The sequence below is a fragment of the Hyposmocoma kahamanoa genome, unplaced genomic scaffold (genome assembly GCF_003589595.1).
Source record: "Hyposmocoma kahamanoa isolate Upper Pololo Valley unplaced genomic scaffold, ASM358959v1 63, whole genome shotgun sequence".
NCBI classification, from domain to species: Eukaryota; Metazoa; Arthropoda; class Insecta; order Lepidoptera; family Cosmopterigidae; genus Hyposmocoma; species Hyposmocoma kahamanoa.
Window position 1 is genome coordinate 2,092,301 of NW_020653851.1, and position 17,686 is coordinate 2,109,986.

At 35.4% G+C, this 17,686-nt stretch overlaps 1 protein-coding gene across 2 annotated transcripts; it reads right to left on the reverse strand.

The window, feature by feature from the left end:
* Window positions 1-683: 683 nt before the first annotated feature.
* Window positions 684-13,910, reverse strand: LOC113230522 (EF-hand calcium-binding domain-containing protein 1). Of its 2 annotated transcripts, none has more exons than XM_026464490.1 (5): window positions 13,711-13,910; window positions 7,787-7,892; window positions 4,428-4,690; window positions 2,111-2,233; window positions 684-858 (listed from the first exon to the last, which is right to left on the reverse strand). In XM_026464490.1, the coding sequence occupies exons 1-5, from the start codon at window positions 13,896-13,898 to the stop codon at window positions 753-755; spliced, it is 786 nt and encodes a 261-aa protein (XP_026320275.1). In that variant the 5' UTR covers window positions 13,899-13,910; the 3' UTR covers window positions 684-752. The 2 variants fall into 2 exon arrangements, with proteins under 2 accessions (XP_026320275.1, XP_026320276.1); XM_026464491.1 differs by lacking the exon at window positions 13,711-13,910 and adding an exon at window positions 10,895-10,992.
* Window positions 13,911-17,686: the final 3,776 nt, after the last annotated feature.

Here is a 17,686-nt window from a genome sequence, read left to right on the forward strand (position 1 = left end):
CTACCACGGCTTTTTATATATTTTTAGGCTTTTCCTTTTTTTTCTATGCGTTTTAAGAATTTTTCTCGAACATGCTCGGAAATGTTTGCATTACTTTCAAAAAACGAACACGGAAAGTGGGTCATTCATGGACCGTGCGACTTCATCCCGGCCAAGGCCTGCAAAGTTAGTATGAAAATCCATTACTGTCCTTTTCTCTAAACTTTTAAATGTACCTACTAATAATCTTCTAATAATGAACTTTGTAAATAGGCACAAGAGAAGCTCATACAACCAACTGCCGATAGTTCATAATTGCAAGAATTATAAATACCTAACTGTTGCCGCTTACATAAAAAAAAGAAAACGGTGGTAACATTTAAGCTAAAATGTTTTGGTATTCTTTTGTTTTTTCGTCTTTTTTGTACTTTGGTCGCGAAAATGAGTGCTAGTGAGAAAAGCGATAACGAAAATACATAATAGATACACATTCAAACACATCATCAGAAGTTCAGCAGACAACTGTTAATGTGCCTGGAAAAACAATAACTTTTCTTTTAGCAGTTGTCCTAACACGTCAAATATTACTTTTAATATTAATTAATTTTTTTTTACTTTTTCTACATCTTCCTCTCTTTAGTCTTTTATTATTTCCTCGCATTGTTTGAGAAAACTTCTATATATGCCTCGGCGGGAACGGGGATTGCTTGACTCGTATTAATACAAGGCCTTCCCTGGACGAACTCTTTCACAAGGAGCGCTACTGCTACTAATCATTGTTTAATACATAATGATTTAAGGAACGCTGCAGCATGTCTCTTCGTAGGTAAGCATTGTCCGAACGCTTCCAGTAGCAGTGGCTCTTGCTCTATCGCTTCTCTGAAAACAGAATAATTATTAGAGTTGCAACGAATATTCGGTTATATTTTGCTATTCGGCTGAATACCGAATATTAAATCATTATTCGGCTGAATACCTAAAAACAGGAGGAAGAAATAAGAAAATACAGTAAATTATCACAAATAGTAACTTCTATGAGATCAAAAAAAAGGTAACAAATCAAATGAACACTACCTACTTCTTATGTAATTTTGTCATGACAAACCATGATTAAATAAACGCTAACAAAATCAACCTAGTACTTATTATTTGCAAATGAAAATAAAATTAAGTTTTTGAAAGTTAATCAAACTGTAGTGAAATAAACTATTACTTTCTTCTTTAAAATGTTATAAATTTAAATTACAAACTTGAAAATAGAATTTCCTTTTTTGTTTCTTTTTACAAAGTCGTGCATCTTTACAGGTTTAATTTAATTTAACTTATATATATGTATGTGTAGCTATCTTTAGTATAATGCGGTTTGTTGTAAGTCAACGGGTTTGCGCGCCAATTTTCGTAAGATCATGAATCAGGCCGAATATTCGGCTATTCGTCCTTGCTCCGGGCCGAATATTCGATATTCGGCCTGAAGGCCGTTGCAACACTAGTAATTATATATGTCGTCACGAATTTTATGGTAATACTAAAACGAGAAAAAAATGCCTTAAGCCTTCGCGTTGCATTGTAACAATAACAATTCAAAATTAGAATTTTTCGCTATTGTTATATTAGCAAACGGAACTTCCCTATTTTTCTGTAAACAATTATCTATTTGTCTGAAGTTCGCTAATGCCTTCACGTAGTATTTCTTATTAGTCTGTGCTTCACAGCTAAACGCGGGAGTCGTCGAAGAGGGCGCTTGCACGTTTGAACTTCCTACCTTATTATCAAATACAGATCTAGAAAGCGTCAGATAGTACAAAAGAAACTTATAGTTTATTTCTGATATGTTTATCATATTTTGTCAAAAGTCATGGACCAGATGTTGTTGTATATGACGTTTATAGTCCTTTTTTTTATAGTCTTGCGAGGTTGTTAGGTTACATTAAAAGTCGCTTGTCTAAAAAATAGCTATAATCGTTCCGACAGTGGTTTCGTGGTAAAGCAGCAGCAATTAATTATGGGAAGCTCAATTGCCCATCTCTATCTTACCTACATTTTACAATACCCGTTGTAAGACTATGTAACAGACCAATAACCATTGGCAACATGTAATACTGAAATAAAATAACGTAACGTAACGTAATACCTATAATCCTCAGGCGAAACGCGTCCGTCTTTGTCGATATCAAGCTTCTTGAGTACTAATTCCACCAGATCTCTGACTCCTTCATCAGGATCCTCGTCTCCGGGCTGTTTTAGCAGCGAGTTTCTGTAAATTGTGAATGGACGACATCATGTTATAACATTGGTGACGTCAAAAGTGATAATTATAATTATAACAATTTATTTTCTTTAGGCCTAAAATGTTAGGCCTTGATCACAGCGGCCGCGCGCGGTAGGCGCCTGGCTTGAGGCGAGCGCGGATACGCACGCTCCTTGCGTTGCGGGTAGATAGTGTATCGGTCCGCCCGTATCTTTCACAGTACTTGGTCTAACGTCTAGCGTCTGTTTGCGATTTCGACGTGTGGATCTACCGCTCGTAGCCGCTTCGGCACTGTGAAAAGGAAGACGCCAAAACCCGCCCGACCGCACACGCCGCCGCGCCCGAGCCTGCACTTGTATTTTATTTATTTTAGTTAATTATTATTTATTTATTTGATTATAGACGAACTGCTTTCGCTGGTACATACCAAGAGTCTTACAGACTCAGTCTTGTTTTTGGCCAAGTCTTGCAGTTGGCCTTGGTATTGGTCTTGCTACAATTAGGTGGTCTTGATCTTACATTTTTGCAAGACCAAGACTCATTTCGACAACACTTTTATGGGAAGGATGCACATGTCCATCAGCTTCTTTTTGAGATACATAGGGAGAGAGGTTTATTAAAGATTAATTTATTTTTTAGATTTCGTTAGATTATTATGTGGTTATTATTTTAATCAATGAAAGAAACCTCGGTGTTGTACACACAACGCGGCGTAAACTGGACATTCCTCAATCGATTTGCCATCGATACTTCGACATTATATGTATATAATTTGCTCGCTGTATAAAACATTATATTATGCAAATGTAGTTTGACGTTTAGGTGACAATAAAATAATAGTATAGTAGTAAAACCTTGGACATTTTTTGTATAGACTAGGATTTTACATTAGACTACTGAATAGGTAGTCTTTTTTTATGGTACCAAGTAAGAGAAGTGCTTTAAAGCGCAAAGATCTGAGGGGCACTGTCACTGCACCCGTTATTCTGAAACATAAGTTGAAGTCCCAAGTGCACCCTACTTACCCTTCGAAACATTACTGCATGACGAAAGAAATATGTTATGTGTCAGTACTTACCTAGACGAACTCTTTCACGTGGAGCTCCACTGCTATTAAAGCTAACTTTTATTTATTTACCACAACTTATTAACTATCATTACAGGTTCTTACCTAATGCGATAGTAAAGCAATTTTATATTATAATATCCTATTTACCTATTTCTATCTTAACCTAAACATTTTCATTACACAGTACAAATAATGCTACCCTTGTGAATTCACCCAAAGTACAAAAGAATAGCCATTACGTTGAGAGTGCGTAGTGCGCGCGTCATCGGAGCTTTGTTTAGCATGTTAGTCCTCCGGCGCGGTACGGCTAGAAGTTGCGGCCGCCGCGCCGCCGCCGCCGCCACACATATGCGTCCGGAACACACATGCTTATTTGCCCCAAATGCTCAGCATTGTGTATCTTACCTCTAAAGGGTTGGATACATTACTTGACCATATTCGTTCAGATTGAGGGGTTCGTTGTAGTATCTCTAAATTAAACTTCATTGCTTTGATACTAAATAACGCACGCACTTACAGGCCTGCACTAGGAATACGCGTCAGAAAATATGCAATATAAGTAGTGAATAGGCAGGTTTGGGCGCGCGTTTCGTATGCAAATCTATAGAAGATAGGTCTAATAATACGTCTCTTGTGATTCCAAAACTGGATCGACTAAGACTTTATAACGGTGGAGCACTAAAGGCATGGTCTCATACAAGAAATACACATTTTATTTTTTTCCTATGAAACTATTAGATTTATGGCAAAATGTGATATGACAATATTTAATATCCTAATATGATCTCTCGATTGGAATTTTTTTTAGAGAGGTATCGTGAAAAAAAATCCAATGTCCGCTATATCGCAGATCCGACCACTGTGCGTCGCAAAGTTAAGAATGGTTAAGACAAATATAGTGTACCTGCCTGTCCCCAATTACGTCATTTTTTAATGTTCATGATTTCCTGAATTCCGAAAAGGACTTAAAAAATATTGTCGTAAGTCAGTCTTTTTTCTTTTTTCTGTCTATGTTTCTCGAAGTTTAGGTAAAAACCTCTACCTATTCCGATCCCTGGTAATAAGCAAACAAAAATTGGATTGTGCCACTATTTTCGAAAAGCAGGTACATAAACTACTACTCATACTTACTTTAACAATATAAACATTTCATCTCTCGTAATATATCCATCGGCGTTTAAATCATAAACATTGAAACAATGGTTCCTTCTCTCCTCTTCAGTACCCTTCAGGAGTACACTCAGTCCTCGGACCCAGCTCTCGAACTTCAGCGCTCCCTCCCCACCAGCCGCTCCTCTCTCCCAGGTAATCCAGATTCGTTCTAAAATAGCCTCTTCTGTTACCAGGTCGAACGTATTATGCATTACATCACGGAATGTGTTTTGATCTATGCCCTGGAAAAAATAGTTATTTGCACCTCACTAGCTCGGAAAGCCTTTCTTTCTCATTAGAAATCTACGCGCAAAAGCGTGTTTTGCACGCTAGCGTGGAAAGGTTTTTGAAATTCGAACTGACGATAAACTGTGGTGCACCTAACTTTTTCTTTCGAAAAAAAAACAAAATAATGGCACGTTCAATTAAGCGATTTGTCTTACATTACTTATTTATGTAACATAAATCCTTTGGTATTTTTTATTATTACTATTGTTGATATTAAATTGACAATGATAACTAATTATGTTTACTAAATTATTTTAATTAGTCGAAGAACTAAAATAATTTCAATAATCACTTAATCACACAAAATAAAAGTACAAGCAATAATAAAAATTGATGAGGTGTAAATTCAAAACGCATAGAAGATAAACTTTTTTCTTCATTAAAAAAGGTTTTATAGTTCAACTGTTTTTCTTTCATCTACCATTTTCCTCGTGATAGTGAGGTGAAAAGTTGTTTTGCGTCTCGTGTCTTGAAACCCTCGTTACGTTCAGGAATCTTTATTTAAACCACGAGTGAAGCAAAATCTTGGCTTCCTTCGCTAGCTCAAGTTTCAATATAAGCACTTTCGCGTCAAACAATTTTGCAGCCATGCTCATCAAATAACTATTGTGAATTCAAATTCTGCACTATTTTTAGAATTTAGATTATTTCTTTTATATCTAATACATTGTGGCTGCATTGATCTGTGCCTTCTATGACATTTTTTTTTATTATATTATGTTATTTATATTTTTCGAGTTATATTATCTATGGAAGAATAGCTGGGAATTTATAAGAATAAATAAATAATAATAATAAATAATTTATAAAAAAAACCAAAATCCCGCCATTTGCTAAATCTGTTAATATAGTGTTGTGAAGTGATATTTATTCATAAAAGAGATAAATTATCGTTGTATCGATTTCCTCGCAAATGTGATGAAAAACACGTACACACGTCGAGTTCAAGCTCTCTTCTTTTACTGCGTATACTATTTTTGTCGCTTACACTAAGTCGGCGATAATGGCTCGATACAGCACATAAACTAAAAATCTGAACAAAAGGAATTGTTCGACAATCAAATGTGAGGTATTATTAAGGAAAGTTTAATCAAGGAAACAAGCTCTGTTTGAAGCTACAAAATGGACTTATTTGTCCGTTTATTGCTACAAATTCGAAGCCCGAGTAATCGACTGTAAAAGAAGTCTATACGAATCGTAAGCAATCAGATATTAGCTATCTAGATTAAACTGCGACCTTCAACGGAGAAAGTCTGTAATACAATCAACGTAAAAAATAATGAACAAGGAATAAAATTTGTGTTGTAAATAATAAACTGAGGTATATGTTGCTCAAAAGCGTGTGATTCTCAAAGCTGGCTTAAAAGAAATATCTAACTGCAATGTGATCGATTGAAAATATTCTATAGTTTGTTGTTGTTTTTTTTTTTAAACACTTGTTAATAAAGGATTTCATTATCTTATTCTGGTATTATTTTACTATATTAATAGGTATTTCACGACTTCTTCTAATCAACAAATATTTGAAAAATCATTATTCTATATATTTCATTAATCGCTTTAGTGCCGAAGGAGGTTTCCCATCTCTAAATAGCGCTTGTGTTTTCTTTCATACAGATCGCGGTACTTGCGGTGTCTATTTAGATATTTGTCTTTTTAGATGTGTGCTTAGAACTTTAGAACTAAATCCAAACTCATGACACTACGTTTTCGTTTAAAACGATTATTTTATGGGATATTGGTATACATTTTATGCGAGAAGATACATAAGGTTATCATTTCCTAAGTTTAAAACTTACATTAAAAATATTTTAATTGAAAAGTCATATTACTAAATTGAAGACTACGTGTTAGATAAAGATGTATGGACTGACGATATGGAATTTTGAGGCTTGAGGCGTTTAATTAGCACTTTGCAATTAAAAATATGCAACAAGGTGCAACACGTTTCATGCCACTTTGTTTATTAGTAAACAACGAAATAGTGATGTACGGTGTCGGTTGCGATAACAAGTGGGGTTGCTTACGTTATGATTTTTTAATATTGATTCTATTGATTGATCTAACGATAAACTTAGCTTTTGCTATAATTTCTATTGGATGTAATTTTGGCGGGAAATGTCGACACGTTCGGAAAATATAATTCGCAATAAAATACGCTGTTTAGGTAAAAATGTCGCTTACGACAAGTCGGCGGTCATAGTTTGATATAACACATTAACGAGTTCTTAGGTTTTCCCAATTGTTCCACATAAGCAATGAAACTATTTTTTGGAATCTAAACAGCGTATATTTGTTTTTTCAAACAAACTAACGTCTCGGGCCCTTTATAGGATCCATGGTTAGTCGGCCGTGACCACTGATTGACATCCTATAACACAATAATTCTGGAATTCTGTGTGGGGGCTATTATCTCTTAATAGCCCCCTTTACACAGTCACTTTTTCGCGCGTGATCAAGAGCGTACGGGATTGCGCGCGGGAAAGCCTGCAATCGTACGCGATTACCTGTTTGAAATTTTTTAAGCTAACATTCTTTCGCACGAGATTGTTCATGTTCGTTTTTGTTACAACGAACGGAAAGAGCGACCTTTACACATCTTTACTTAAACTTTAGACATCTTTACACGCGCGCTCCATCCCGCAGGATTGATGAATCACGCGCAATAGAGTGTCTATGTAAAGCCTACTAATCGTTTAGTGAATGACCACGAAAATCTGAAAAAATGATCATAAAAACAATGATGTTCTAGAATAGCAAAGTGAGTGTGTAGTCCAACGTGACCTATCTCTAATGAAATAAATAATAACGCACACACTAAATAACGCACACACTCTACATAGCCCCGCACTAGGGAAACCCTGTGTCGCGGGTGCCATGGACACACACATAGATAACCACAAATTACACCCAAACTCACGAGAGAAATAAATGTAAGCCATACAAACATTTCTCCCGGCCCGGGAATCGAACCTGGGACCTCTGCGTGGCAGTCCGGCATGGTAACCGTTCGGCCACGGAGGCAGTTAAAATGAAAAGCAAAAAATTACCTCAATTTTGGCCGGTGGGGGTTGTCCGGAGAGAGCAGGTGGCGCGGCGGCTTGCGCTGCAGTTACGAGTTGCCGATACATGGTGTACAGAGATTCCAATTCATTCCTAGAAAAACATTGCTTATTTAGATACTCGTAAGAATTGCTTATTCCAGAAATGTTTTACGAGAAAAAGAGAAGTTAACAGTCATAATAAATTACCTACAACAAACATGTCACACACCCACTCAAGTCTGTTGAGAAGACGCTAATAATGTGAATGATTTAATTCAGTACCAGTAGAGCTTCTTCTGAAATAATTCCTACAGGGAAGTACTGTCACTTTACCTATTTTTGCCGACAATCAGTAATGTCAGCATTATACTGCATTTCAGTTTGAAAGGGTGCTGACGAAATTACAGGCACTAGAGACTTGTGTATTTGTCTCAGGGTGACGGGCGCAGTGGTTATTCCCCTCACATCTTAGTGATTTAAAGCTCTGAGTGTATTTACCACCAGGCGCACAAATTGTTAGTCCCGTCACTTGATATCACGAAAAAATGTAAAAAAAAACTGGTATGTTACGGGCAATTTGATTAATATATTAGTCATTATGAAGGTCACCTATCAGTAATCCGAAATGACATTTTCCAAAAATAACGTTTGGTCGAAATTTCATTACCTCGAAAATAATTTTGAGAGGAAAATGTTTTTTTCTTTTAAAACTAACTTAACCAAACCTAACCGAACCTAATCGTGTCTTTGCGACAAACATTCAATATATCCAGATTGAACAACTGTTTCGTTATAATTCGGTTTTAGGTGTAAATTCGAACAAACGTTATTGCTGACAAAAAATTTTCGACTTTGTGATAGGTTTACCCATTATGAATAATGACCAAAGGGTATCCGACCAAATTTATTTTATTACTTTGACAGGTCTATATTAATAATGCACGACTACCCGTGGCCCGTTTGTTAAATCTAGGCTTAACATTGCTTTGTAAAGACAAATGCGCGTATCAAAAGCAAAATTAGCCACTATATCCTGTTAAAATTTATCATGTTGAGGCCATCACATTAACCTATAAACTCGGCAAGAGTCGTCGTCAAAACAAACGCACGTTTGGAATCTTCGACAATGTAGCTATATTCCCAAGACATAGTTATTGTTATATAGTATTGTTAATCTGATGTATATTAACTTCTTTATTTTTGTTTTATCGAGTCATCATCGTGATAGTTGTATTACATACAAAAGGAAAGAAGCTATTTATTAACCGATGTTAAAAATGAGGAGGTTCTCAATTTTATTTCTACTGCTACTGTATTTTTTGTGTGTGTATGTTACGCGATTAATGCGGGACTTGTGAACCGATTTTGATTCTTTTTTTGTTCGAAAGAGTTGTATTGGTTGTATTGGTTCCATTTAAATTTGAAGAAAATATCTAAGGGTGACAAACTAGGGGATGAATCCGATTTCGTACACTTTTCGTTAACCAATTGCAATATAAAACTTGGCAAAGCGATATAAGTCCAATAATAAAGCCGATAGCAATTTGAGGTTGGTTTTTTTTAAATAAAAAAGTTACTCTTGATTTGATTACGCACGAAAGGAGGAAAGTTGGGTGTCACAATTATAGAACTATGCAGAAATTTTTTAAATCCTTCATGGACTCCATAGATTCATTTTATCCGTAGTAACATGTCTCGACATTATAGTAAGATAGGTATTTATTATTAAGACATAACAACTACCAAAATCAAAATTAGAACTAATAATTTGAATTTATTTACGTGTATTCTGACGTACTGCTAATCACATCAGCATTTTATTGTACTCGAAAATATTGTAATTACGATGTTATACGGACGATTAAAATGTTTTTATGGATGTTGTAGAGCAAAATGGATATACACGCATATTAGCTAGTAGAAGCAGAGCTCCTTGTGAAAAGAGTTCGTCTGGTAAGTACGTTACGTACGTTATGTAAGCATTACTGCGATCCGGTTTTGAAGGGGACTTGCCAACTTATGTCTCAGGGTGACGGACGCATTGTCCGTGTCCCTGCGATTTGAAACAGCCCGTTACATTACATTACATTACCAACTATATACCAATGGTATATAATTGATATTATTATATAGGTAATTTATATGTTTGTTTCTGATTTACAGTAATAAATATAGTCTAATTTTTCTTACGCTCCGAAACACCTAAAAAGTTTTAAGGGACTTCTTAAGAAGATGCACGTCTGGCGTAATGAGGGTCACATCTGCAAAATGACCACTTTTCAGGAGAGACGTTTAAAGATTCTACGAACGAAATAAATAGATATCCTGTTTAGTTAATCTTTTGTTTAAGAGAGTTATCAAATTTAACATAATTTGTTTCATGTAGGAAATGAAACTATTTTTCCGGATTTAAATCGCGTATATTTGTTTTTTCCAAACAAACCGACGTTTCGGGCCCTTTACATTTTTTTTCCCATGGTCACGGTTGATGGGACCTGTAAAGGGCCCGAAACGTCGGTTTGTTTGAAAAAACAAATATACGCCATTTAAATCCGGAAAAATAGTTTCATTTCCTATGTGTAACAATCGCGAAAACCTAAGAACTCGATTTGTTTCATGTAGTTTTAACATTTTTATGACTTCCATGTGATAAAAGCATTTTGATCATATGGATCACATAAGGCCTCATTATACGAAGAGTACAAACTTACTATTAATTTTAATATAATATAAGAATTATAACATTTTTATAAAAAACCGACCATAAAAGTTCGTGGAAACACATCCATTTGCCAAATTTTATTGAAATCGGTTGCCGGAAAGTGCGCGAAACCGGATTCATCCCCTAGTTTGCCACTCTAAGTGGTGGAATATTTTCTTCAAATTGAACTAGACTCAATCTTGAGGTATCCGCTTTCCATGAAAAAAACAATCATCAAAATCGATTTACAAATGCCGGCGCAATCGTGTAACAACAAAAAAATACAATCGAATTGACAACCTCCTTTTTTAAAGTCTGTTAGAAATATGAAAATGTTTTTTTAATTTGATAATCCTCTAAAAAAAACTTTTTAGTTACAATAACAATTACTCCAGTTTAATGAATTTACTCACCTGTTGAAATGCGTAAGTTTAAGCAAGGTCTCGAGGTGCTTTTCTTTAAGTTTTTTGTGCGGCATGACCACGGTAAACACGCCTAACAGAGCCCGAGATACACCAGACGCGCAACCGCCCTACCAAGCTGCTGTTCACTCACTGAACTCTGGGACTTGCCGTTTGCCACGCGTATTAGGGTCGTTATACACTACGCCTCAACTTGAATTATTTTATTGAAGTTTCTAGCTAGCTGTAGTCGTCTACGTACACTTCCTATCTAAGCTTACCAACAACCTGCAGGCATTATTATGTTTTTTTTGGGACTTTGACGGGACGAACAATTGCAGTGCCACTCAGAGCTTTAAATCGCAAAAATCTTAGGAGCTCTGCCATTATGCCCGTCACCCTCAGACATAAGTTGACAAGTCCCAAAACTGGAATGCAGTAATGCTCACACTGCTTAGCAGCAGAAATAGGTTAGGTGGCAGTACTTCCTTGGACGAACTCTTTCACAAGGAGTTCTTTGCTACTAAGAATCGTGTAAAGTAACTGTGCTTGTGTTGAATGTTTTTTCATGCAGTTGTGCCTGTAATTTCACCAGCACCCTTACCCTTCCAAACCGGAACGCAGTAAGTTAATAAAATAACCTTTAGTATAAAGTTTTTGTTTCACTATAGTTTTAAACCTCGTCAGTGGCAAATTTTGTATATCAACCGGAATCTTGTTATAGAAGCGTAGACATTGCCCTTTAAATGAACTTGACACTTTTTGAAGACGACTATCAAGAACAGCTAGTTTATTTTTATTCCTCGTATTAATGTTATGTCTGTCACTATTTTTCATAAAGAGATTACTATTCCTCTTAACATAAATTATCATAGATATTTTTCATAGATGTACTGTGACGCTAGTGTAAGAATATTAATTTCCTTAAACTTATCTCTCAAAGATACTTTGGAGCCCAGATTGTAAATTGCCCTAATCGCACGTTTCTGCAGGACAAAGATTCTATTGATATCGTCGGCATTTCCCCAAAACAAAAGGCCGTATGTCATTAGACGGTGAAAGTAGCTGAAGTAAACCAATGTAGCAGTTTCGACGTCTGAAAGTTTCCGTATATTTCCGTATTTTTCGTTAATGCTCACACTATTGCTTGGCGAGGTAATCTGGCAGTACTTTAACGGACAAACTTTTTCACAAGGGGCTCTACTGCTACCAATTCTTTGATATTTTCCAGAAGTTTCAATCAAAAATAATACAGTTCCACTGGATATTCTTTTTCTTAAGTAAACGCACTTGCAGATCACAACCTAGCTCTGGAGCAAAGATATGGTTTACGCCTATTCAGTCGCACTATAAAGGTTTGTATGTGCTCGGAAACACAAATTCTATGAAATAGTAACTTTTGGTACCAAGATGTAAACAGACTGAAGACATTTGTACAGACAATTGCAGAATAGAATTTTTAGAATGGGAGTCGTGTTGTATGGTAGGCAGTTTGTCTTGTGAAATGTTAACATATTTGATATAAACTTCTGTAGAAAATACTTATCCGTTCTCGTAAAAACACTTCATCAAGAAATTAAACAATTGTTTTAGATCCAAATCACGTACATATTTTTTAAACAGACGTGACTAAAGCGATCTGTAAAGAGCCAAATGCATTATAAAAAAAAACGACCTCAAATGTTCGTGAAATTACAGCTATTTGCTAAGTTTTATTGAAATCGGTTACCTGAAAGTGCGCGAAACCGGGTTTGCCACCCTTAGAGGTGGAATATGTTCTTCAAATTTAAATGGAACCAATACTGAAGTCCAACAAAAGAGAATCCTCAAAACTGGTTCACATATCTCGTCATATACATACAAAAAAAAATATTTTCGAATTGAAAATCTCCTCCTTTTTTCGGTTAAAAATGGATATTTATGATACTACGATCAATAACAAAATATCCTGTATCTATTCTTGCGGTTTCATCATATTTCACAAGAGAGAAGTTTCACCATATCCCCAATGATGAAAAACGATAACAACTTATTCGTAGTAGAACTTTTGAAAGTGCCCTTTGATACTGAAACTGATAGCTAAATTGATGTAGGTAAGTTTTTACAGGCTTTAAATGTGGGCACTATAAATGACTTGTGACGTCGTATTGTAAGTAAAAGGAAAACAGAATGTTAGAATAGAATAATTACAACATGTAACAATCGTGAAAATCAAAGAACTCTATCAGGAAGTTTAATAATGTGATTATTAGGCCGCATGCTAAATCGATAGCATGAAATACTACAATAATCCACCCTCGTTCGTTTGATAGCATGTGGGCCCAGACTAACCCTCATGTATCGGCATTATATGGCTTATTCCGTTGTCGTGTCGCGTGTTATGCTTATTTATACGTACGCATATACGTTAACGCGTTACCTCAAGAAATATTGATTATTTTTTTCTCTAGTTTGATAGCTGAAGGCAAAAGGTATATCCTGATATTTTTAGCTATTAACATCCGACAAAATTCAGTAAAGTACTTTTAACAGTTTGGACAAATGTCACAAATATTTGGCAAGTACCTAAAAGTCAAACAGTGTATATAGCTTGTGTAGGATGAGTTGTGTCAAAATATTAGGTATCTAGCATACATACTGTGGCATGACATTGCATGTGTATCCACACCAGCAACAAACATGTGTAGTTTGACCTTGCGCGTACGGTAGTCCGAACTGTTCAAAATTCCCAATTGAAAATTCAGCCATACGTTACACACTTCTGGATTTCGTTTACAAATAGTGAGTGATTTTTAATATTTATGCGCTTTAATTCTAAGTACTCTTACTTGTTGAATTTGCAAATCTTTAACAGAGCGTCCATAGACTTCTGCGACAGCTTATTAGAAGGAGTGACCTTCTTAGGCTTGGCCCTGGGTTTAGTCACAGGCGGTGGAGGGGCGCGTTTCTCTGCTGCCTCTTTGCTACGATTTAGGAAGAGGCGAACGCCGCGAAGGGCGATTGCGGTCGCTGCCATACTGATTTGCTTCTCGGGTGCCGCCATTGTCTGATAAAAAAGTTAAAATAATTTATTAATTAATATAACACGAACTATGCTATATATATTATATGTGTGTATGTATGTGTATGTCGACGCCGGAAAGCGATCTTGTCGTATCTCGAAAAATAGGACTTTACACCAGGGCCGAAAAATTATTTCTCTTTAATTTGAACTAGTAGAAAGTCAATTTTAAAGTATGATGGATCTAATTATACCTCTGTCAGTAAAGCTGTCAGTGGCATTGCAACTGTTATGGGTAGACGTGATGTTTATCACAAGGATCCCGACTTACTCGTCCTGTCATTCGATAATCATAAAAAATATATAATTGATAAAAATGAACCTTACATTCATGACATGAAGTTGCACTTTCAATTTTTTAGACGATGAGACAAAGAAGTCGTCTAAGTATTTGTTTGAATATTTTGAAAAGCACCCCTCTTCCTATTACATCTAACTACAGGCGTTTACTAAATTTTCAGGCTAAATAAGCAACGGTAAACTAATTGGAGTGAATTATAACAGTCAAAGTTCAGCCGTTATCGATGCAAGGCAAACTATATGCGGTTAATGAGTTAGTAACTATCTTTGCAATTAAGGAAGCTCACAGTGGCGGTGCAAGGTACCGCAGGAAGTTGTAGTTTCTTTATAAAATGACTCGTAGAATTACAGGTTTTTTACAATCGTTTGTTACTGAGGATTTTTAAAGTCAAGTACCGTGTTTGACTTTGTACTTGTTGTGTGACATTTTGTGACATTATTTAATAAAATTATTTAAATTTTAATAATTTCACAAATAAATACAGTGATGTTATTCTGTTGAGGAAAACAGTGACGCGTTTACGGAGACTCTTTTAATTAGCAAAAACACGTGCGCACTTTTTTGAAACTCATTATAGTTCTGAGTAAACGTGTATAATGAAATTTTTCATCACACTTGCTCGTAAACAGTGTCATGACATGCAGGCAAAGTCGATCGTAATGTCATAAACTATACACTCGAGCTTTTTCATGGATTTTTTACGTCAAGATTAAGCAAAAATTTTTATGCTCGAAATGTCTGAACGTATATTTCGCATAAACATGAAGTAAGTATACATAAAAATCTAAACACTTGCCATTTAACAATAAAATTTATATTCCGAATTCAAGTTCTGCAGTATTTTTAGAATTTGAAATTATTTATTTTACGTCTAATAGGTACATTGGGGCTACATGCGTCTGTGCCTTTTAGAACATTCGACTTCGAGTTGTATTATTTAAGGAAGAATAGCTGGCAATCTGTTAAAAAGAAACAAAACACCCACCATTTGCAAAATCCGTAAATGTTTTGTTGTGAAGCGATATTTATTCATACGAGAATTACCGTTGTATTTCCTCGCAAAAGTAATGAAAAATATTGTATGTAGCACGGGCGGTAAAAATTAAAAACCTCGAGTCATTAAACCCCGTTCCAGCTTCGAACTTCCAACAAACTCTCGTTAGTAATTTTTTGTATGCCGCCCATAATACACAATGCAATAATCTTAGAATAATAACAGCATAGAAACCTAGTCCGCACACGCTGAGGCAAATTGAAGCCGCCAAAAGGGTCTACACGAGCGGGCGGGTCTTCAGTGCTCAAGGTCAACTTGCACCGCGAACAGATCAAGAATTTTAGCTAAAAATGACGAAATGTGCGTTAAATAAGTGTAAAAATACGTCAGACAAACATAAAATAGATACTAACATCACATTCCACAAGGAAGTAACGCGTTTCAACTTGTATTTTTATATAAATATTCACTAAAACCGAAAATTAACCTACTACTAAAACTAGCCTACATGAATTTGATTTTTGCCTCACTTGTGACAGTTCGTTTGATATGAAACTATGATTCTATGCGTTATTATTCCAAGGCAATAATTTAGTTCAGTAGCGATTATCATATACTATATATAATTTTGGTTCAGAACTAAAAAAACCGCCTTTGTGAATATGGTTTATGAAATTATAACAAAAAAAAATGTTTTGTTATGTTAGATTAGATTAAGTCGTAATAGATGGATGGAATGAGACTCATCAAAATTTGCACTCGACGAGGTTTACAATTATAATGAAACAGAAACTTTACACAAAAGATTAATTATACAGCTTCGGCGTAGGTACTTGGATGACAACACCGCAAGGTATAACGAATTTAGCTTTGGCAGGGTGTCTCGATCTTATGATATTTGAAACAGCTATTGTAAATGATAAATTTGTACAAATATTAAAATTAAATGCTGTAAAAATTCCGAAAAATACAACAAAAAGTGATATCTCAAGAAATTCATTAATTTCATTTGTGTTCTCAAATAAATCAATTACATTTAAGAATTTCAAAATACATTTATTGGACTACACAATCTATTATATACATTTTGAAAAACACGTTTAGATTACACTTTCTTGATGGAATTAAATCTTTAATTTAATTTCAAATTGCAAATTAATTTATCCGTAAAGCTGACCGCGCAACAAAAAAAACGTATTCCTCCAATTTCTTATCCCAGGTATAATGACCCAAATAACCACACAAATTATCCAGTCTCAAACTATGAAACTCCAATTCACCACTCAGATCCGAAACTCCCCAAAAATGTACCATGAAATAAAGAAATGTCAACCAATATATCTCACTAACTACCCGTCTACTTACCAATTAATCACGGTGTTTTTCTTTACCGAAAATATGGTAAGTATCAAATTAAATTTTGCACATAAATTCCGAAAAACTCAGAGGTGCGGTGAAAACCATTAAATATTGATATTATTGTAATTGATAAAACTAAATGTCTGAAAATTCCAATTCGGGTTGAAATGCTATTTTCCAATGCGTTTTTCATTCCTAAAAGCGCATAATTCCACCAAAAACCAAAAAGAGCAAAAATAAACAACAAAACCACAAACAAATTCATCACTATTTGCAAATTCGTAGTCTATTACTGTCTACCAAATATCTTTGGAACTATTTTAAGTTGCACGCCCCTAGATTCTTATCTGCTATGCACGCATGCAAGCACGCGACGCCCGGCTCACATGTTTATATCTTATTATTTTATTTCGCTTACGTGGTAGTTTTGTTGATATTTACATATTTGGCTTAAGGGCTGTACTTTTGTTAGCAATTGGATAGCTTCTTTGTATTAAAAATACATAACAAAATGATAATTTCTGTTAATTGCACCTACCTACTAAGATAATCTAACTCTACCTATTAAGTCAATTAAGATATCTGTAATGATCTACATCGATCTTTTTATTAATGGCCGTAAATAGCTTTTTAGCAAATGTTTCAGGCAACGTATTTTTGGCTAAGCATTTCACATTTGTTAACAAGATTGAAACTTAGCACGTTTTAGTTAGTTATACTTATATATACATTAGGAGCCTTTCTCCCCAAACGCGAAATCCGTAGTTGCGACCATTTTCCCCCTATGAATAACCTACAGAATTGATGAATTGCAGCCAGGACGCTTAGAATCCTTTCCAAGGTGAGGCGGTACTTCACACCAGGACAGTTGCTTCAGCTGTACCAAGCACAAGCCCGGTCCTGTATGGAGTAGTGCTGCCACTTATGGGCTCTGCTAAATACCAACTGGCCACCTTAGATTCAATCGACAAGCGTGTCAAGAGGCTTGTAGGTGACTCGGATTTAGTAGAGGCGAAGCTGCAGAGCCTTGAACACCGTCGTAAAGTTGCCTGCTTGTCGGTATTCTACGGGATTTATCACGGAGAGTGT

Bases quoted from the DNA above. Each gene is read 5' to 3' on its own strand.
- LOC113230522 (XM_026464490.1), bottom strand. From the start codon at position 13,898: ATGGCAGCGACCGCAATCGCCCTTCGCGGCGTTCGCCTCTTCCTAAAT. The intron at 2,234-4,427 runs GTAAGTATGAGT...CACAATTTACAG, and splicing joins GAAATGTTTATATTGTTAAA to AAACTCGCTGCTAAAACAGC. The intron at 859-2,110 runs GTATTACGTTAC...TTCTGTTTTCAG, and splicing joins GTTTCGCCTGAGGATTATAG to AGAAGCGATAGAGCAAGAGC.